Below are 20,897 nucleotides of genomic sequence, written 5' to 3'. Positions count from 1 at the left end.
TTAACTATTTTAACAGTGTGACGATATCTTAAATATTTATTTGAATTTCTACGAGGACTGACGTCACAACTCTGTGTGACGTGTCACGCACTGCCCACCCCCTCTACGTCCTACGGTCATTGTTCGGGCTTGTTCTAGCTAATGTGCTAGTTAGAAGCTAGTCAAAATATCAAAGAGGTTTTAACTTTTCATGCATCGCTATAAGACCGTTTAAGGCTACAACGGAAATCTGAGAGATCGCAAAAGTAACAATGAGCAAGAGGAAAGCGCCGCAGGAATCCCTAAATGAAGGAATAACAGACTTTCTTGTGGGTACGTGAAGAAAAGCCAATTGGTTGAGCTTAGCTAACAGTTGCTACCACCTGGGCTCTGTTTTTAAGTGAAAATACCCAAGTAACTTTGCATAAGCAGGATATATTTGCTAAACAAATATGTTAAATGATGCTGTTTCTGTCTCGCGTTTGTCATCTGGTGTCCCTGGATCTTAAATCTTGACTTTCTGTGCTCTAAAGCTGATATCCCCAGTGTAACCATTTAAATACCCCTGCCTTCCGCCGAGCTGACAGATCTTAAAACAGTATCTATAAACTGCAAGAGTATAAGATAAAGATAAGCAATGCGATGTTTTACTTCTGTTTCCAGAGCTGGCCAATTATGAGAAAAACGTCAACAGGGCAATACACAAGTACAATGCTTACAGGTAAGGTGTGCTTTGTTTAAGGACGAGGGTTTTATTATTGTTCATACATGAACTTAACTAATGTAACACTGTTGAAGCAATGCATCAGTGTCGGATACACAGAGAGCATAAACTATGAAGACCAACAATCACTTTATATGGAAACTGTTTTAGAGAGGTGTTTAATCAACTTTAAGTTGATTTTGGAGGCTGTTTCAAATATTAAGCTTTCCCTCATTGATATATATGAGTGTGGACACAAACACATCTCTATAACACTACAGCTTCCAAAATTACCATAAAGTTGAAATAGCAATTCTCCAAAAAATAGTTTAAACAAAAACTGAATGTTATAACCTTTAGATATGTACTTTATATGTGTTATACTGAGTGTATAATACATTTAATGCCATATGGAGAAGATATTTCATTACTTATTGTGGACATTTTTTTATGTTATTCGCACACTGTTTATTGCTGTGTGTGTGTGTGTGTGTGTGTGTGTGTGTGTGTGTGTGTTTGTGTGTGTGTATGTATATATATATATATATATATATATACACACACACACACACACATTACATTACATTTATTTTTTTATATATCTTTTACAAATCAGTTTGCTTATCCCTGTTTAGGAAAGCGGCATCTACCATCTCCAAGTACCCAAACAAAATAAGAAATGGGGAAGAGGCCAAGAAATTGGTAGGTGTATTTGATTTGGTTTTAAGGTGGCTATTTTTTTTTTAAAACAGCATTGGTGATTTTTTTTTTTTTGACACAAAGAATATATAAAAATGTGTTTTCTGCATTGGTGTGTCTCAAACTGAGACACAGCAATGTCCAGTCCTGCAATAAATACTACCCTTAATATAATGGTCACTAATTGTAGTGCAAGATGTGTTCTGTTATACTGTTCTGTTCTGTATTATCGGTATGTTTTTTTCGGTATAAATGTTTGGTATTGTATGTGTATCATGCCACCCTTGTGCTTTTAGCTTGCATGTCTCTGACACATGGATAAACTACTCATAAAACAGTGTGCTATGAAGAAATTCTCTTGACAGATGATTTGATTATAATGGCTCTACTCACTGTTTATTTCAGTGAAATGGTGCCTGGAAGCTCAACTCAAATCTTTCTTTCTTTTTCCTACCACCAACATGTTCCTGTTGCTATGTTTGTGTGTTTCTGTGATGCCCTCTGCTGTAGCCTTTGTTTGTCAACAGCACTACTCTGCACATCTTACATAACTGTAAGATTCACACTCTGCAGCACCCTAATGTTTGTTTTCACATTTCAACAGGATGGTGTTGGAGCTAAAATAGCAGAGAAGATTGATGAGTTCCTACAAACTGGCAAACTACGGAAACTGGAAAAGGTGAGTGTTGGGGCGTGGTAGTACATGATCAATGCCTCACTGTAAAAGTATGTGTTTTAAGATAGCTAACTTGAGTGTAATACACAGACTGATTTGCTATTTTTATATTTACTTCTAGATTCGCAACGATGACACCAGCTCTTCCATCAATTTCCTCACCAGAGTCACTGGAATTGGGTATGTTGTTGGAATTAGTAGCTTAAAAACCTATTCTTAAACTGATAGACATTCACAGTCAAATGCATCATGACTCTTTAAATACACTGGGTTACCACTTCAGTGGCTGCTCCAGAGGGATGCAGGAATGGGTAAAAATCTATTGATTCATGTAGTTTTTCTGTATGTACTTCATGTATCAAACTACATCTCTCTATGTCTCTGCTTCAGCCCTGCTGCTGCCAGGAAGTTTTTTGAAGAAGGGGTGAAGACATTAGAAGGTTTGTTTAGTGCAATTCTTCCAAAAAAAAATTTGTTCCACATAAAGTAAATGTGCAATGATGTGCTGTTGTATTTTCTAGATTTGAAAAAGATTGAGCATAAGCTCAACCATCATCAACAAATTGGACTCAAGTAAGGGTCAACTGCCTCTTTTTCTAAACGTGTGATTAATTTGTACCAAAATCAATTGTCTGAATATTTAAAAGTCCTTCTCTATTCATACATGAGCTGTTTTTTCTGGATTTTTTTGCCGCCTTCAGGTACTTTGAGGAATTTGAGAAAAGGATTCCTCGTGCTGAAATGGAACAGATGGAGGTGATGAAGCTTTTAAGTTTTTGTTCTCTTTAAATTAGTTTCATTGCGAGTTGTCTTACACTGTGCGTTCTCTTTAGACTCTTATTCTTGGAGAGTTGGAGAAGATCGACACAGAATATATTGGGACGATCTGTGGAAGTTACAGGAGAGGTAAAACTTTGCCTTTGAGTTGATGTTCAGTTCATGATAGGAGTTATCTGTTAATCATATTGATTCACATATTCATAATTTCCAGGTGCAGCATCAAGTGGTGATATTGATATTTTGCTGACCCACCCAGACTACACATCTCAGACTCAGAAGCAGGTAGGACTCTTCTACTTACTCACTTACCCTATTGTAAATGAACACATTAATTGATGTGACTAATTGAAGTTTGACTTGTTTTACTGTTGTACAGTTAGTTTAGTTTAATTTATCTTTTTTTAACAGCCCAAGCTCCTCCATGCTGTGGTCGAGCACTTGGAGTCCATTGGGTTTGTGACTGACACTCTGTCCAAAGGGGACACTAAGTTCATGGTGAGGCCTGTGCTTATTTTCTCTCTCGTGCTAAGCTGCATGTGTTTGATGTTGTGTTTGGTCATGCAGTAACTATAGCCAACCCATGAAGCACATGACTGTTGTAACGATGTGCTGGATGTTGTTTTCTAGGGAGTCTGCCAGCTGCAGCAGAGTGATGAAGATGAGGAAGAATACCTTCACAGGCGTATTGATATAAGGTACCTTACTGTATGTTGCTGAAATCTTTATTTCAAGACTCGACCGTAACGGTTGCCAGGTTGCCATTGGCAACCATTTCTTGGCTTTCGGTTGCGATCAGTGACAACCACTTTATAACATGTAAAATGTACTTGTAAGCGCGCTAATGGCTCTTACTGCACTATACCTTGATTGTTTGCTTTTTTCTTCCTGTAAGTCGCTTTGGATAAAAGCGTCTGCTAAATGATTAAATGTAAATGTAAAAATAGGGAGAGCAAAAGTGCACCCCAATATATATTTTTTTAAATATTTGCTTATATTTAAATATTGCCATTACAGACAGAACCCGAATCTGCCTAACCTGTAAACATCACAAACAAATGTGTAAATGGATTCAACTGACATATAAGCTCATGAACCTGAATGAAAAACAAAAAGGATATTTGTCAAGTCTTGGAAGGTGAAATATCACATCTTTGAGCTGGATGGAAAATTATACTGCATACACATCAAGACATCATGGTCACTGTTTCAAGGTAGCATGCTGTAATATTTATCATTATGTATTATAAAAGCTCTTATTCTTTTATGTCCCATTTTTATTATTAATCATGCGTTTTACTGGATAGTCTCTTAATAACTCAAAATATAGTGTGATTAAAATTGGCAACCATATTTTCAGTTTCAGCCACCAAAAATTAAAACATTGCCTCCACATACTACAGTACCAACAAGGCCCAGTACAATTGGATAAAACCCCAAAAATAGTAAAAAGGCAACCTTCTGTTTGAATTTGTTTTCTGAATGAAGCATCTATTCCTGCTCTCTGACTCTCTTTTCTCCATTCCACCAAGGTTAATTCCCAAGGACCAGTACTACTGTGGAGTTCTGTATTTCACTGGAAGTGATATCTTCAATAAAAACATGAGAACTCATGCTCTGGAGAAGGGCTTCACTCTTAATGAGTACACCATACGACCACTCGGCGTCACTGGTGAGTCTGAGTCTAATATGACATATGACCTTGCTCAACTCTGTTGCAGCCCTGTGTGTCTTCTGGCATCAGTGAGTGATCAATGATTCATGCTATAAGCTTTTAATATGAGCTATTTTCTTTGTGGTTCGGTTGTAGGTATGGCAGGGGAGCCTCTGTTGGTGGACAGTGAGAGAGACATCTTTGAGTATATCCACTACAAATACAGAGAGCCAAAGGAACGCAGCGAGTGAAGCAAAGGACAACTCACAGTTACTGTATTTGAGGCTACAGTTTCCCTACAGATCAGAAGCATGTGTACAAATGTGTGTGTTTGCATTCTAGTCAACTATGTTTTAACTATGAAAAGAAAACAACTGTGAAAGTCTTTTTTATTTGTTGTACTTGTTTTTTCTATTGAAATCATCCACTTTTAATGACATTTTCAGCAAAACGCACACATGCTCTGCACAACAAAATTACGATGTTTATATCTTTGGTTCAATTCTTCATGTAGTGTCTTTCTGAAGGCTTTTGGGCTTCATATTTTAGCAGGTTATTAAATTACGATGTCAACAATAATTTATTTTTTACCCCACATGTATACTTTTGATATGCCAAAAAGGGATTATACCATAACCTGAGAGAGTCATCTTTAGGAGGACAAGGTTCTGTTACAGTTGGTGTTTGAATCATGTATAATGATAGACCACAAAACTAGCCTTTAATACTTTACCTGAGTTGTGCAAATGTGTTTTAATGTATAATTGTTACATATCCAAACAACACAGTTGTATAATTTTAATAGTTGTTTTTTAAAATCTCATTCGCCATAGATATGTAAGAGTGTGCGTTTTAACCTGAAGTATTTTTAATTTGGGCAAACTGAAATAGGAAACTTGATGAGGCAAATGCTATTTGTAGTTAATGGGCTCCATTTCTGCTTATGGGTGCTAATTAAAAAAAATATAATCGATTTGTTGAGATAAATGAGAAAACATATTCCTCAATTGCTGATTGAGGTGTGAGTGTGACTGTTATACCGGTAGCCTGGATTCATCTCTTGTATGCGGTCATGTGAACATGATGTGTTATGTGTCAGTTCAGGACAATATTCATTGTGTCTTAAGTGTTTTCTTAGGGGAGGCATTTTAAAAGCAGTAGATAAAAATAAGTGACCCAGGTAACAAATACTGCTTCAATGTACTCTGGTGTTACAGATTTTAATCTGTAGCACAAAACTTGAACATTAGGATTAGGACTTGGATTCAGTTTGTGTGTGGGTGATTGCAAACATTTCTGAAAATATTTAAGAAAAGGAGGGGAAACTGTGGATTTGTGAATGTCCAACTGTAAACTTTGAGCATGTACGAGTGAAATAAATTGATAAAGAAATTATACAATTTCCTTTTCCTTTGTTTTGAGAATATTCTGAAAAATTGAAACAAAAAATGTGTTTGTGTTTGCCATGTGTTTCATTTTCATGAAAACTGGATAGTGATAGAGTATTTGGCTCGAGAAGAAAATGTTCTTATAACTGTCTTTCTTCTTATGTTATAATATCTGTTATAATTAGCCAATGAGATGCACAATGCTGGGGGGTAAGATGTGAACCATATTGCCATTTAACTAAATGTATATTTTGTTTGCCGTTGTGGGTGGATTTTACAGTAACTGGTCTGGTAGCTTTCATCACATTTTGGCCTAGTTCTTATGTTTGAAAGTATTACTTTATGTACTATGACTTTTTTTTTTTTTCTTTTACAATACGTTCAGTATTTTTAGTTTTATGATTGCACTACTTTACAATACAACATTTTGGTTACTATACTATGACATTTTTAACGACATTATTATTTTATCACATTTTTTATTACAAAAATGTGAATGACATACTGTACTTTTAGTTGTTGGGTTTCTTTTTATCATATGTATGGATGACCCTTAAGACTGTGCGGTCAGGAGGCAGGGTAAAAGAAAAAGCTAGCGTACTGCATAGGCCTCACAGATGCGGAAGGTCCAGGTAATTTCATACACAGAAGTTGAACTTTTTTAAATTGCTTCATGATGGTCACCAACAAGCTAACCAGCAAGTTTGACAAGCTAGTGAAACTGTAGCCTAAAAAAATGTTTATAAACCTAATCTACAATCTACAACAGTTTGCAAATGCTCTGAAAAACAGGAATAGAGGCTGTAAGGCGGACTAGTGAGAGAGTTCCTGTCCGTGTGATTATGTTCAATGTCCCCAACAAGGCAACAACCAATGTAGTCTCATTGAGCCACTTGTTAGCACCTGCCTTTTTAAGGACACCTAAAAACTTCACTTCAATTCACAAGTGGGGGTATTTAGTAACCAAAAACCCATTCAAAATCCTCATTGAGTTTGAGAGGGGAGACCCAGGGCGCTAAAATGCTAACTTACTTCCAGGTTTAAAAACTCATTCCTGTGGTGCCCTGTGTAGATCATATGAAGGCCCATTCAAAGTAAAAACTAAAAGCAATCCTTAATTTTAGGTGACTATATGCAAATGAAAACATAGTTATGAATATTAAATTAATTTCTGCCACTAGATCTCCCTGAATCAGACATATGGGTCCTTTAAAGTTAATATGTTTTGCTTCAGGGACAGACCTTGCAGCAAGAAGTAGCAATTAGCAAGGTCTGAAGAATCAACGACAGTCTACCCAATGATCCTTGAAAGGGAGGCCTGTTTTTATTGTTATGTTGAGTCATAGCTTACTAATATTCATAAGAATTTAAAGGGCGGTATTTATCCAGTTTCATGTAAAAGGACTCATTGAAACTAATCTTTAAATTGATATAGTAGAATTCGTAATTTCGCGCCCCGGCAAAGATTGTTTCGCAAGGCATGATGGTTCGAAATAAAATGCACACAGAAACACCCGAAAGACAGGACCGAATCAGCCAATGATAGCACCCCGTGCATTAATACCAGCCAATGGCAACACGTCATGCAGCAGTCTCTTACCGCTACACACCCACATTACTTTTGTGTCAACCACTTCGCGGGAGTTGTCACAACAGGAACGGTCGTCTCTTTAAACTAGACAAACACTATACGGGAGACTAGTAGGTACATTTAATCATTTTGCATGTTGAAAATTATTTAATGTATAATTAAGTCAGTATTGTCTAAACGGTTACATCTATGCTTACCGTTAGTTAGAAGGTGTTTATTTTCCTTCTGCGGGATGAATGAGCAGCTAACGGTAGTTACTGTTAGCGAATCAACAGCTCATCATCGCTGAATATGCAAGTGGCGATGTGTACTAGCAAACCCGTCTCCCTGTAACATCTTACTTCAGATAGTGTAAAGTCCCATTTATACCGAACGTTATATTATGAGGATTTGGTGTTTATTTTGGTATCCTACATGTTTGAGCAAGGCTTGCCTTTTCATGTAGAAGAAATGTGCTTTGCAGCCTCACATTTCATGGGACTCTTCTCGGGTAAAATTAAGACGATAATTTCGCATGTCTTGTGTATCCATAGAAACTACGCAGAGCGCGCGTCCAGTCTGCTTGCCGCTGATGGAAGTTGTTATGCAACACTTGTAGAAATGGCTAGTTCAGATATAATGTGTCAGTTATTATGTAATGAGAACTTCGTCACTAACTAGCCGTTGTTTTTCTTTACTGGGTGATGTTATCCGTACAGTGTCGATTTAGTTAATCGATGATGACTGTTGGGATGCTCAGGAGCTAGAGAGGCAATGTGCCTGCGTGTTGTGTATATGTGTGTGTGCCAATGCGCCTGAGAAGATGATAAATCCTCCGCTGTGTTTTGGTTTCCCAGGGCAACCATGTCTGAAAGAAAGGCAGTGATCAAAAATGCCGACATGTCGGAGGACATGCAGCAGGACGCCGTGGAGTGTGCCACACAGGCCCTGGAGAAGTACAACATCGAGAAAGATATCGCTGCATATATCAAAAAGGTAAAACTGATGCTGACGCATCTCCTATTCACTTCAATTCACAAAGTAGCTTCCCACAGTGTCACTTTAAGCTACTAACTTGTGAGTAAAATCTAATATTTCTGTGAAAGTGACAGTAACTATTGATGTAAAGGTATTCTGCACTCACTTCCAAACAGCCTGTGCATCATGCATTCATGTTACACCCCAGCCTGGTATTTGTAATTGTTTCCCCTCTTCCTGAGGAAACAAGTTCCTCTTGGGCTGAAAGCCATGCAGAAGCCATATGCCTACATTATTTTATCTCCATTGTGGCATTCCTGATCACTGTAGGGAGGGACACGCCTCTGTCATAGAAACTTTTCAAAACCTTTCGTAATATCTGTATATTATCTTTCATAGGATCCCCTAAGTCTTTGCCTGTTATACTACTACACTAGTTGTACTATGCTATAGTTTTTAAAGATTCTATATTTGCAAAATCGTCAAAGAGATTTTTACCAAGAAAATCATTTTGACACTGAATTGTAATTTAGCTTTCTAGACTTTGGTATATACTTGTCCCAAATTAGTGCCTGACAATATTGGATAAAAAATGATCTAGTAACATTATCATTGAGAGTTATAGTAAAATACTGGGGTGTGCTCGTTAGTGAGACCATGTTGTATTTTCTCTTAGCTTGGAAGGGTAATACATGTATGTTCTGAGGTGAAACAAGTAAAAGTATACAGTTTTCCCCAGCTACAACGATCCAATGTCCAAAAAAATCACATCACTTGTTAGTTGTAATGTAGAATTTAGAAACATAAGACGTTTGTCAATTGAACTTCACCTATATTATTTACTTCACTGTACAATGTATTTTTGTCCGTCTTCTACACACCTCCCATCATATTGCTCCACACGGGTTTGATGAATACATTGTGTTTTTGTCCCACACAGGAGTTTGACAAGAAATATAACCCAACCTGGCACTGCATCGTTGGGAGGAACTTTGGCAGCTACGTGACTCATGAGACCAAGCATTTCATTTACTTCTACTTGGGTCAGGTGGCCATACTGCTGTTCAAGTCCGGCTGAGGGAATGCATTTTCAACACCAGCTGACCATACATACAGTACTGACTGATTCGACAAAGGCACTTATCATTCCTTGGCAAGGGGCCGCTGCCTTTTTCTGTGCTGCTTTCTACTTTGTTCTGTTTTTGAGGATAAAAAAACAAAAATGTGGCCATGTTAAAGAGATGAAACACTTGTATTTATTTTTGTCTTGTTACATTAGACATGTCATTTTTTTAATTAAAGTGTAGCTGTTAAGCTGTCTGGGTCCAATGCTTGGTGTGTTCATTTCATTGCACTGCTTTATAATACACTAATTGAAAACAGGATATTTCATCCCATATAACCAGATATGTCATGTTTGACAGATATAATTACATTATGTATTGACACATTTGCTGTACATTTATTACAAGTGGGATAAAATAAAGTTGCAGTAGTTGAGGTGTCTACATATGCCACTTTCAGCTATTGTATCTGGAAGAAAAACATGACAAGTGTCATACACCCAATATACAAGGTCAACAAGTTGGATATGGCTCAAGGCACCGCATCATGCAGGCAGCTCCTGTGTAGACCATTTATTTGGCTATGGGGTTCATTTCTGATGCTCATTTGTAGTTGTCATGGACAGACTAAGCCCAATTTGTGTTAAATTTAAACAAATAAAAGTTGGAAGTTATAGCTTTTGCTATACCACATTACATTTATCAGATGCTTTTATCCAAAGCGACCTACAGGAAGAAAAAAGCAAATAAGGTATAGTGCAGTAAGAGCCATTAGTGCAGCAACAAGTGCACGTGACAATTCTTTGAGTAGAATTATCGTGTGGTGCAAGGAAAGAAAATACTCTGAAGAGCTGGGTCTTCAGGAGGTTTTTTATTTTATTTATTTTTTAATAAAAAAAGGTAGAGAAGGACGCCCTGCTCTGGTCAGACATAATTCTGCTGAAGGGACAGATGCAAGTTAATGGTTAGGAAACCTGTGAGCTATATGCTTACACTCAATTACTCAACAAACGAGGCAGGAGAGGGCATTAGACGGTGGTACTCTTTATTACAACACATTTAGAAAACCAGCTTGTGGGGGTAGACACCATTAGACAGGCAGAAGGAAGAGCGCAGGTACCCTTTGAGCTGAGGTACCTTCTTGATGAGGGGCAGGAGCTGTGCATCAACAGCCTTCTGGTCCTCCTTCCTCTGCTCTGTCAGCTGGTACTTCTGCAGATGGAGACGGGGAGAAAACCAGTGAGTCAGATATCAAACTCAGGAGTCCAAGTGTCATTGAATGTGCACAGTAATTATTACAAGACAATATACTAGTAGTTCACCTCTTTCTCTGTGTCAAAGATCTCTCCCTCCTGGTGACGGGGCCTCCTCAGCTTCTTCTTCTTGAAGTAGGCATCGTTCAGAGTTTTAGGGATCTTCATGCCAGTGATGTCAACTTTGGTGGCGGTGGCAATGCAGAACTTCTGGTGAGCCCTGCGCAGGGGTACTCTGTTCAAGGCAAGAGGGCCTACGCATACCCAGACAAGATGTTAGAAAAGGAAGATAGAGACATCCTACTGAAAGTGCTACTACTTTGTGTTTATTAACCTAAGCATTCATAATTCAATCTTTACAACTAAAAAGTAATTCTTACCAGTGACGAGCAGAAGACCGCTTGAAAGCTGCTTCAGGAAGACCACACGCTGAAAAACAAAAACAGGCATCTTCAGTATAAAGCTACTGTATTGTGTTTTTGCACACTATTCAAGTAGTGAGCTCATAAAAACACTGTGCCATTTGGATAAGACCATTTAATAGCTGCAATCCACTTTCATGCCAAGCTATTTAGACAGGAAAAAATAAATCTACTTGACACACTCCTAATTTTATCAGGAGGGCTCTCTGCCTGTCAGATTCACAGCTGAAACATTATTTAGGTCAGCTACTGCTCAAAGTGTGTGTGGGCACATAAGCATGCCTCCATAACTTGCCCATGTAGCACTCGAGTGTGGGAGGGAGGGACAATGTCTGTGGTACTGAGGGTGTGTGATTATAGTGATGTGTCAAGCATGCTTGTTAAAATACATTTTTCCTGCACAATAAGGATGCACCACATTTTTCTCCCCCTGGGTGGGTGGTCAATATCATTTACATCAGAGGTTCTCAATCTTTTTTCAGCTGAGGACCTTTATAAGAGCATACACCAGAGACCTCCCTCATTAAAGTCACTTGGAATTATTGTTTTTTTTGCCCCCTTTTTAACACAACAGTTTTAGTAATGTGAAAAGAAAATATGTATTAAATGTATGAACATGCGTCATATTTGCACCATCAACACAGAATACCCATAAAGCAATGCCATTATACATTCAATCAGCTGTTGAACCAAACCTTAAGGTATCAAAGGCAAATATGAAGCACATTTCACAACATAACCACACAAAGATAAGTTTGAAGTTAAGATTTTATGTTATGAAATCTGAAAACTTTCATGGACCCCACTTTAAGACGTTTGGCGAAACAAAATATTCAGTTGCCATTTTTAGTCACCTTTTAAATTACCAACTAAAATACCACGTAGTTTCAGTTTTATATTGAAAATGAGAAAAAAAGCTTCATTACACTAGCAGCACAATTTCAATGTAGTTTGTGTTGCATCTGATTAATAGAATTTGAATCTCAAGTGTTGTCAGATGTCTACCCAATTCCTGGTATACAAAATTCCACTATGGTTCTGAGTAACAGCAATATTTAATCATCACCAATGCAGAAAGTTTTTTCTTATAAAATATTTAGGGAGCATGTTTGTAGTTGTGATTTGTGTTAAAAAATGGTTGCCACTAAAGGCAAAGGCCAATAGTTGGTTGCCAATTTTTTCCGAATGGTTGATAATCACAACCTAGCAACTGTTACTTTGAAGCCCTGGTGTTCATTGCCTAGCAACAAGCCAACTGTCACTAACAGGAATAAATGCAGGCTCATATTCTGGGCTTTAAAGTTGTCATGGATGATACATCCTTTTGTTTCATCTGGATCGCAGATTGTGTTTCTTGTAAAAATTGAGGTTTGAGAAATGATCAAGCTTTGGTTCTGGAAGCAAATACTGGAAATAAACCTCCACATTGGACTTTATAGTCTTAACGTTACTTATACATGCTGTATGACTTTAATGGCTGCTCTGTCATGTGGGCAGTATTATTCACCTTGTATTATTCACGCTTTTCCAGCGTTGTGTAACTTTTTGAGACACTTACATTTTTCAGCCTGTGCAAATCATTTCTGCTTATCAGTGAACATGGAAAACACTGTCAAGACATCCTAGAAATGGTTCTCACCTTTCCACGGTGGCGACCAGTGAGCAGGACGAGGACTGTTCCAGGAGTGATGGAGCTACGCAGTTTCCTCTTGTGCTGGCTGAAGGGCTTCTTGCCATGGCTTTTCAGCTTACGGGGAACATCCTCTGTGGGGTAGTAGCGGGGCTATAGCCGGAACACATAAAAATATACATTAGTGTTTTGAATCTAGGGGTGCTGCATAAATCCAGTGAAAAATCTCAACAGAATGTATGCAATGGAGTAATTTCTCCCTCATGAGTATATTCAATTTTTTTCTAAATGTGTCTGCCACTTATTTTTTAATTCCTTTTTTTCTGTCATACTGACAATTACAGGGCGGTCACAATACTCACCATCTTGCGCTGCTTGACAACACGAGTGCCTCCATTCTTGTCTCCTCCAACTGTCTTGACAACAGTTGCCTGGGGCTTCACCCTAATCTTTTTCTCGATCTGAAACAAGAGCAAACCATCATCAATACAAGATGCAGTCAACAATTATGTGTGTTCTTATCATTTGCTTTGTTGGGCTTTACAGATCTGCACTTACCTTGGTCTCAGTGGTCTTGGTCTTCCTCTTGTACATAGCCCTGCGGGCGTACATAGCGGACCGGGAGTAGCGGCCAATGCCCCTGGCCAGAACCGGGTTCCGGCTCCCGTGCTTCTTCTTGGCCTTTTTGTCTCCCTCTGCCATCTGACACAAAGTGCAGTAAAACAGAGGTTAATATACCAATGTCAACAATTACATCTGTAGTGTCAATAATGTTAAAAGGCTTAAATTGGATTTAGTTAACTTTTTATCTTCAGACTAAACAATACTTAGTTGGATAATGCGTTATACACTGATCAGTATTATGATTTTGGTATCAACTAAATATGGCTAGCACAATATCAGTAGCAGTAAATCTTCATACAAATTGTGATACCAATTCAAATTACACAGTGCACTGTAAAAAAACAGCCAATCAACAAACTGTTTCTAAACGCATTTGGTTGAGTGCTAACACCACAGCCGGAATACAGAACAGGCATGACAGTAAGGTAAGCTAGTAGTAAGCTAGCAGTCAGCAACATAGTAGCCAAGAGTCACTTCACCACCACTAATCTTTTCAAATGTTCAATTAATGTCTCAAAAGGTAAAGTTAAGAATGAGACAGCGGACTGGCGTGCTAAAACAGCGAAAAATAAAACTGAAAGGATAGCACGTTTCTGTTAGCCAGCTAGCTAACAGGCAGTACGAAGGCTAGCCGGCGGCCTAGGACTGCAGATACATCAAACTGTTCATTATTACAGAAACATGACGGATAAATCTTAGTAATATCGATGTCTAACGGATCGTCTAAATACAAGGATTCGTCTCCTGATACTTGGAGACTATATTTTTTATTCTGTAGCACAGATGAAAACAGATTTTATTCCTACAGTAACACGAAGGCAAGGGTTTCTTACCTCTGCTATGAAAAAAAGACCGACATCCGGGGATGTGACGTATATAAGGACGCTGCACGATGACGTTTACGTAAATGCGTCGAGTTTCACGGCGTGGTGGTTCTTGTAGTCCTAAATATATCTGTCCCTTTAATATCACTGTAAGTTTAAAATGAAACATACCGGTATGTAATTATTTTTCCTTTTTAAAAAATACTAATTTTGAATACAATAATTGACAGTGACCACAATAAAAGAGACATGACGACAAAAAACATAAAGGGGAAAAAGAAACAACAGATGAAATAATACAAACATTAATTTTTATTTATTGATATAAACAGTTTCTCCTCATACAAACAAAACAACGCTTGAAAAGAGCGTATTTGTTGTAAAAGTATCATTCTTTTTTATAAATTCAAGAACAAAAAAATGAGTTTGTCCCCTTTTTAAAACGTTGAGTGAAAAAGTGTTTAATATCAAATACCATACAGTACATTCAGTAATAATTTCTCAATAGTAGCATGTAATCAGTTTGTCTAAAACCACTTTAAAGATATGTAACAAAACAATCAGAACTACTTTGGAAGATAGATAAAACTGATAAAGACTGATTATGGAGAACAAGTTACATTTATTTGTCAGAACAAAAACTACTAAAAACAAGTAAAACTAAAAAACTAGTAGTCGCTGTCCGTTAAATCTAAATTCCCTGCTATTCCTAAAAAGAAATATCATTGGCTGCTGTCAAAGGCTGATCAGGAAAACTTAAAGAACAGACCTTAACTCTTTATTTTATTTTTATTTTTTTATTGAGATTCTTTGACACTGAAATACAAAATCAACTTTTTTCAGGAGCCATTACAGGCGACATATTTTCTGTAAATACTGACCCCTCATAATGGAGTGATAGAGAAAGATTTAAGGCAAACATCAGAGTTCAGAGTCCTTTTAAACTCTACTGTAACCAAACACAACCTGTATTTTATGAGTAAATAATATGCTACACATGTTAACGTAACCAAGGCAGTAGTTCTGTGTCTCAGGCACAAACACAAACATTCTCTTGCACTTTGGTGCAACAAACACAGTTACAAATTAGCTCTTTATTTTCACATGTTTCCAATGCAACACTGGAAACGTTTTGTACATTTTGTATAAACAAAAAGTGAAAGTAACAAGCAGCAAAAAATGTTTTGTTTTCATTGTGTGCCGAGCAGTAGAACCTCATGTTAAGAGAAAATCTGCCATTTATGTGAAAGGTTTTTTAAAAAACAATCTTTTAGCGTATGTCACCTGTGTTTTTTTTTTATACAAGTGGACAATGGTGCAAGACATTCTTCTACATTAATTCCTCTGATATTGGCAAATTCTTCAGTTAGCACTTTTCGAGGATGATGGCAATGCCCTGACCACCACCGATGCAGGCAGAGCCAACAGCGTACTTGCCTCCTCGTCGCCTGTTGAAAACACAGAGAACATTATTTAATGCTGATTAAAGTGCAGACCTCTTCTCTGATGTGTATGTATAATAACTGATGGACAAATTACCTGAGCTCATGAACCAGGTGGGCAGTGATACGTGATCCAGAAGCACCGAGAGGATGTCCGATGGCAATAGCTCCACCGTTAACGTTGCTTTTTGAAGGATCCAGTCCGAGAGCCTTTGCAACAGCCAGGTACTGCGGGGCAAAAGCCTCATTCACCTGTGCAAAGAAAATGACGCCAGTGACACAACTGAGTCATAACTACCTGAATATATCATAACATGTTTGAAACACAGTAAATTTACTCAATGCCTGGAAGTAAAGTACATATAATTGGATTTGAGCATTCTCATTTTAAGCTTCTACTGCAGTAAATTTCAGAGGAATATATCATACTTGTTACTCCATTATATTCATTTGACAACCAACTACAGTTACAAATGACATGTGATATTAAGACTAAACTACAAAACTGTATATAAAGTATTTAAAACTAGCTCTACCTCCAACAGCTACAACAGTCAAATGCTTCTTACGCATCAGTGCCTCACTGTTACCAATCTTACAATGTCAGATATATTAATATGAGTCTCAGACTGCCATCATTTGCTGACAATACTTCTGTTTTTAAATGCAGGACTTTTACCTGTGTTATTTTTTGTCATATTGGTGCAAGTATTTAAGAACGACTTCCACCAGTTACATGTGGATCACATGTATGAGACAGAGACTGGTGATTCATGAGTAACAAACCTCCACGAGATCCATGTCGTTGAGAGTCAGACCGGCTTTTTTAAGAGCTTCTGTGATTGCTGGAACGGGACCTGGGTTGATTTAAAGAAAGCAGAAATTCTTACTATAATGTCAAATACCACAACTGGTTATTTAGCCAGTCCCTCCTTTTAATTCAAAGGGATTAAATTACATCCCCATAACAGTGGTGTCACTTACCAATTCCCATAATGCTCGGGTCACAGCCTGACACATGATAGGCCACAATTCTGGCCAGGGGAGTCAGCTTGTGTTCATTCAGCGCATCTTCACTTGCAATCACCACAGCAGCAGCCCCATCAGATACACCCTGATCCAGAAGAGATGGTTAGATCTAATAATTGTAGGCTCATTCTTCAGGTAGAAGCAACAGAAAGTGCATGATATTTATGTGTATATATGTATGTATTTTACTGAAAATCAGACGGGAAATTATACAAGTCATGACTCCTTTCGCTAAATGTTTCTAGCTTTTCATATAATGTGATGGGAACATTTTGAAGATAACAGACCACAAACTAAGATTACTGCCTCACAGTTTTTCATCCATTTCTGTCCAGACTCATATGTATCCATGACAGCAGACTGTGCTTTAAATATGGATGTTGCTACAAAAAAGCTACACCTTCTAAAAACTGGCTTCTTAACACACATCTTCAACCCTGCAGCACAGCAGATCATCCCCACAGTTACAAGATTATTGTCAGCAATTCAGCATCTGAAAAAATGTGAAATATGGTCACGATCACCCCTACTGTTCCTGAGTTATAGCATTAAATAATGGCCCAAAAAGTGTGTTTGCAGAACAAAATGATGGGGAAGATCACGGGAAAGTTGACCTTTCACCCTTTGCATATAAAATGGCTTTCACGTCATTATTTTATTGTATTACACTTTTGTGTGAAATGTTGTCATAATTAGCCTATGAAATCACGAATTATGGTCCAAAAATGTGCTATGTGAGGTCACGTTGACCTTTGACCACCAAATTCTAATCAATTCATTCTTGAGTCCAAATGGACGTTTGTGCCATGTTCGAAGAAGTTCCCTCCAGGCGCTATTGAGGTATTGTCTTCACGAGGTGGTGTGGTACGGACTGACGTACAGACGGATGTACAAACAACCCTAAATCATAATTCCTCCAGCCACAGCATATGTTGGGGTTGAGACCTAAAAATAAACTGACCACCTCACATCCTGAAGTGAATCAGCACTGTAAGCTCACCGAGGCGTTGGCAGCAGTGACGGTCCCTCCCTTCTTGAAGACAGGAGGCAGTTTGGCCATCTGTTCCAGTGTGGTCTGTGGACGAGGGTGTTCATCCTGAGCCATGGACACTTTGCCTTTCCTAGCTTTCACATCAATTGGAGCAATTTCTGCCGTGAAGCAACCAGCCTCATGAGCTGTGAACAGAATAAGTTATGATTTAACTATTAAGAATGAGCCGCAAAGTTAACTTCTAAGCTCCAGCAGCATTTCTTCTCTAAAGCAATACTGGAAGGTGAGCAGACAGGGACAATTTTAAGAAGATATAAAAACATGAAACCCATCTTACCTGCCTTCCACTTTTGTTGCGTCTGATATGCGTAGTTGTCAACTTCCTCTCGTGTGATCTGATATTTGTCTGCCAGGTTCTCTGCTGTGATGCCCATTGGGATTTTGATGTGCAGGTCAGTCAGACCAGCCCACAGGGTGTCCTCTAGCTGTCAGGCAGACGGGGACAGGTTTTGTCTTTGCATCAGAAGCTGTCTTTATGCCCATCTCATGTGCATTAGAGTCAAGTGTTTTGGAATTAGAAAGTAGAAAAAATCAGGTAAAAACAAACCTTGAGATCAGCTCCAAACTTTGTACCAAATCGTATGTTGCGAACAGCGTAGGGGGCCTGGCTCATACTCTCAGAGCCTCCACAGAGGACCACCTCGGACTCCTTCAGGCAAATCTCCTGCAAACACACAGTAACAGTGATTAGTTTTGAAAGTCCAAGACAAAAGGTAGGACACACCATGTGTAACTGATATATGTGAAATATTGTACTTTTATTAACATATGGAGCCAGCTCTTTTTGACAAATCTCCAGCCTTTTACACACAAACTAAAGTGTACAATGTTATGGTTTATTCAACATTTGTATTTCTGCCAGATGGTTCTTTGTTCTTGAAGTGCTTACTTGAGCGCCATTGATGATGGACTGGAAACCAGATCCACATAGTCGGTTCACAGTGAGAGCAGGCACTGGGATAGGAACACCACACCTCAGACCCACATGACGAGCAATGTAGGGTGCATCAGCTGAGCTCTGAGAAAAGGGGAGTAAAGAAAGAGGAATTAAAAGGTGAGGACCAGAAAACAAATAAGCAGCATAAGTTTGGATCAGCACTTTCATCATGTAATAGTAGCTGTGATTGTTAAATATGGCTGTTGATCTTTTTTTAGGCACCTGCATGACATTCCCCATGATGACACTGTTTATAAGTTCTGGTGCCACACCCCCTGCAGCGAGGGCAGCCTTGGCTGCATGCTCAGCCAAGTCTGTTGCACTGTGGTCCTTCAGCACGCCACCATAGGTACCAAATGGGGTGCGCTTGGCAGCCACAACAAATACACCTGCAGAGAAACAAAGCATTTCAGTACAGACAAAAAATATAGAAATTATAATTATTGAGTAAAGAGTTGTATAATATTGTAATTTTAACTGTGAAACAGGGCTGTGGTGAGTATTTTTAAACGTAAAGTTAAACAAAATTGTGGCGCATTCTTTGAAAGTCAGTGTTTAAATCTTTACTTTTAAACTTGCATACCCAAACCCTGAAAAGAGGGAAAAAATAAATAAAAAATGTGTTTTATTTAAACATAATTGTCATCGCCCTGGTCAGTTAACTAGGTTTACCAAAAACAGACACAAAAATCATCCTCACCTCATCCAAACCACTTTAACACTTGCACAGTGTTCCATAATAAACAAGCCTGCCATGGTACATAGTTGTAGGAATGATAGTTATCTTAAAATATTGTGTTGATTTGCTCTCAGATTTTAGACATTGAACTGTTGACTAACCGCCAATACACGTCAGGAGGTGCAGAATGCCTTGTCCTGTCACCGTATTTGCAAATAACCTAATGGTAACATCTGACGTGTGACGGAGGTAGTGTGTTTAGTGTTGTGCAATTTGTCCCATTTACCTAAGTAAATGTACACAAATAACTGTATTGAAGTTTTGAGGCACTTGTTATTTACTTGAGTTTTTTTTCTTCCAATTTTTGTTACTCAGACTTCCTGTCCTCTAAATGTAGGAGGCTAATATTGTACTTTTTTATTTTACTACACTTGTCTAAGATCTGTGGTTACAACTAGTTACTTTTCAAAATGTGTTTTTACATTAAGAACTTACAATCAGACTTGATATAGATTCAATGTCCCTAAAGTAGTTCAACTTTACCCGCCACACTGCTGACTACACGTTAATGATTCAATATTTATAATCCAATAAGATACTTGCTATGATAATATGACACTCTTGTAATGTCTTACTTAACTGAATACCAATACGTTTTCATCAAAAAATAAAATGCCATCACCTGTAAATGGAACAAATGTTAACTAATTTTCATTGAATTAGGTAATTTGGGGATTCATATTTTTTACTTTGATACATATTTCTGATCATATGTTTTACTTGAATAGAATGTGAAATGCTGAACTTGGTATTACCACTTTGACTCGGAAGAATCATTCCTCCGCCACAGAAGTTGAATAAGTAAGATTGTTATTATTATTATTATTATTATTATTATTATTATTATTATTATTGTTATTATTATTATTATTATTATTATTATTATTATTATTATAGTTTGAATTTAAAGTATCTAAAGATAATTGGTGCTTCTAACAGCTGTTAATGATCTTGGCACCATCTTGTTACCTTTCACCTACTTTTGAAGTAACGTTGTCACCTGAAAACGCTTTAAAACACTCGTGGCATTTCTATTTAAATTAAGTCGACTTGAAAGTGGTGATGTTCATTATGGGTCACTGATCATTCTAGACTACTGAAGATACATACATTGGTGAAATACAACGACAACCCTGACATTAACAGTTTTAAAACTATGCCGACTTGCATTCCTTTTTCTTTTTTTTTCCATTTTCTCCTTTTTAAAAGTGTATGTTTACCTCTGAGAAGTGCCATGATGCAGTATCAACAAATCACCACTGTCAGGGTCAGGCTCTTGGACAGGTATCTTCTGGTGGTGCACTGAATCAATCGGTCAGTGTTGGATACAAAAGCCTGATTTCAACGCGACCTTTCCCCTAAATAGTGCCGTTTTCACTCGTCTAGTAAGATTCGACAAAAATGTTACATATAAAGTCAAACAAAGACATCATTGAGTCATCAAAAAAATATGAATGT

General features: G+C 37.8%; 4 protein-coding genes across 5 annotated transcripts; 2 read left to right on the top strand and 2 right to left on the bottom strand.

The window, feature by feature from the left end:
• Positions 1-68: 68 nt before the first annotated feature.
• polb (polymerase (DNA directed), beta) lies at positions 69-5,888 on the top strand. The gene is made up of 14 exons (XM_059337907.1): positions 69-312; positions 643-700; positions 1,318-1,384; positions 1,986-2,060; positions 2,179-2,237; positions 2,448-2,497; positions 2,579-2,630; positions 2,759-2,813; positions 2,891-2,963; positions 3,049-3,119; positions 3,246-3,332; positions 3,465-3,532; positions 4,367-4,506; positions 4,645-5,888. Exons 1-14 carry the CDS (start codon positions 252-254, stop codon positions 4,737-4,739), a joined length of 1,011 nt encoding a protein of 336 aa, XP_059193890.1. The 5' UTR covers positions 69-251; the 3' UTR covers positions 4,740-5,888.
• Positions 5,889-7,445: 1,557 nt separating this feature from the next.
• On the top strand, positions 7,446-9,742 carry dynll1 (dynein, light chain, LC8-type 1). Of its 2 annotated transcripts, none has more exons than XM_059337911.1 (3): positions 7,446-7,577; positions 8,304-8,442; positions 9,365-9,742. In XM_059337911.1, the coding sequence occupies exons 2-3, from the start codon at positions 8,311-8,313 to the stop codon at positions 9,500-9,502; spliced, it is 270 nt and encodes an 89-aa protein (XP_059193894.1). In that variant the 5' UTR covers positions 7,446-7,577; positions 8,304-8,310; the 3' UTR covers positions 9,503-9,742. The 2 variants fall into 2 exon arrangements, with proteins under 2 accessions (XP_059193894.1, XP_059193895.1); XM_059337912.1 differs by having other exon boundaries at positions 7,502-7,581.
• A 774-nt stretch (positions 9,743-10,516) lies between these two features.
• rpl6 (ribosomal protein L6) lies at positions 10,517-14,275 on the bottom strand. Its single transcript, XM_059337910.1, has 7 exons — positions 14,251-14,275; positions 13,352-13,495; positions 13,156-13,254; positions 12,803-12,946; positions 11,122-11,170; positions 10,811-10,995; positions 10,517-10,700 (listed from the first exon to the last, which is right to left on the bottom strand). Exons 2-7 carry the CDS (start codon positions 13,493-13,495, stop codon positions 10,548-10,550), a joined length of 774 nt encoding a protein of 257 aa, XP_059193893.1. The 5' UTR covers positions 14,251-14,275; the 3' UTR covers positions 10,517-10,547.
• A 743-nt stretch (positions 14,276-15,018) lies between these two features.
• acaa2 (acetyl-CoA acyltransferase 2) lies at positions 15,019-20,850 on the bottom strand. Its single transcript, XM_059337332.1, has 10 exons — positions 20,660-20,850; positions 18,923-19,089; positions 18,653-18,781; positions 18,311-18,427; positions 18,041-18,188; positions 17,713-17,888; positions 16,668-16,797; positions 16,470-16,540; positions 15,781-15,935; positions 15,019-15,689 (listed from the first exon to the last, which is right to left on the bottom strand). The coding sequence occupies exons 1-10, from the start codon at positions 20,673-20,675 to the stop codon at positions 15,608-15,610; spliced, it is 1,191 nt and encodes a 396-aa protein (XP_059193315.1). The 5' UTR covers positions 20,676-20,850; the 3' UTR covers positions 15,019-15,607.
• Positions 20,851-20,897: the final 47 nt, after the last annotated feature.

The sequence above is a fragment of the Centropristis striata genome, chromosome 7, assembly GCF_030273125.1.
Source record: "Centropristis striata isolate RG_2023a ecotype Rhode Island chromosome 7, C.striata_1.0, whole genome shotgun sequence".
Taxonomy (NCBI): domain Eukaryota; kingdom Metazoa; phylum Chordata; class Actinopteri; order Perciformes; family Serranidae; genus Centropristis; species Centropristis striata.
Note: the sequence above shows the minus strand (reverse complement) of the source record. Positions and strands in the feature narration are given on the sequence as shown.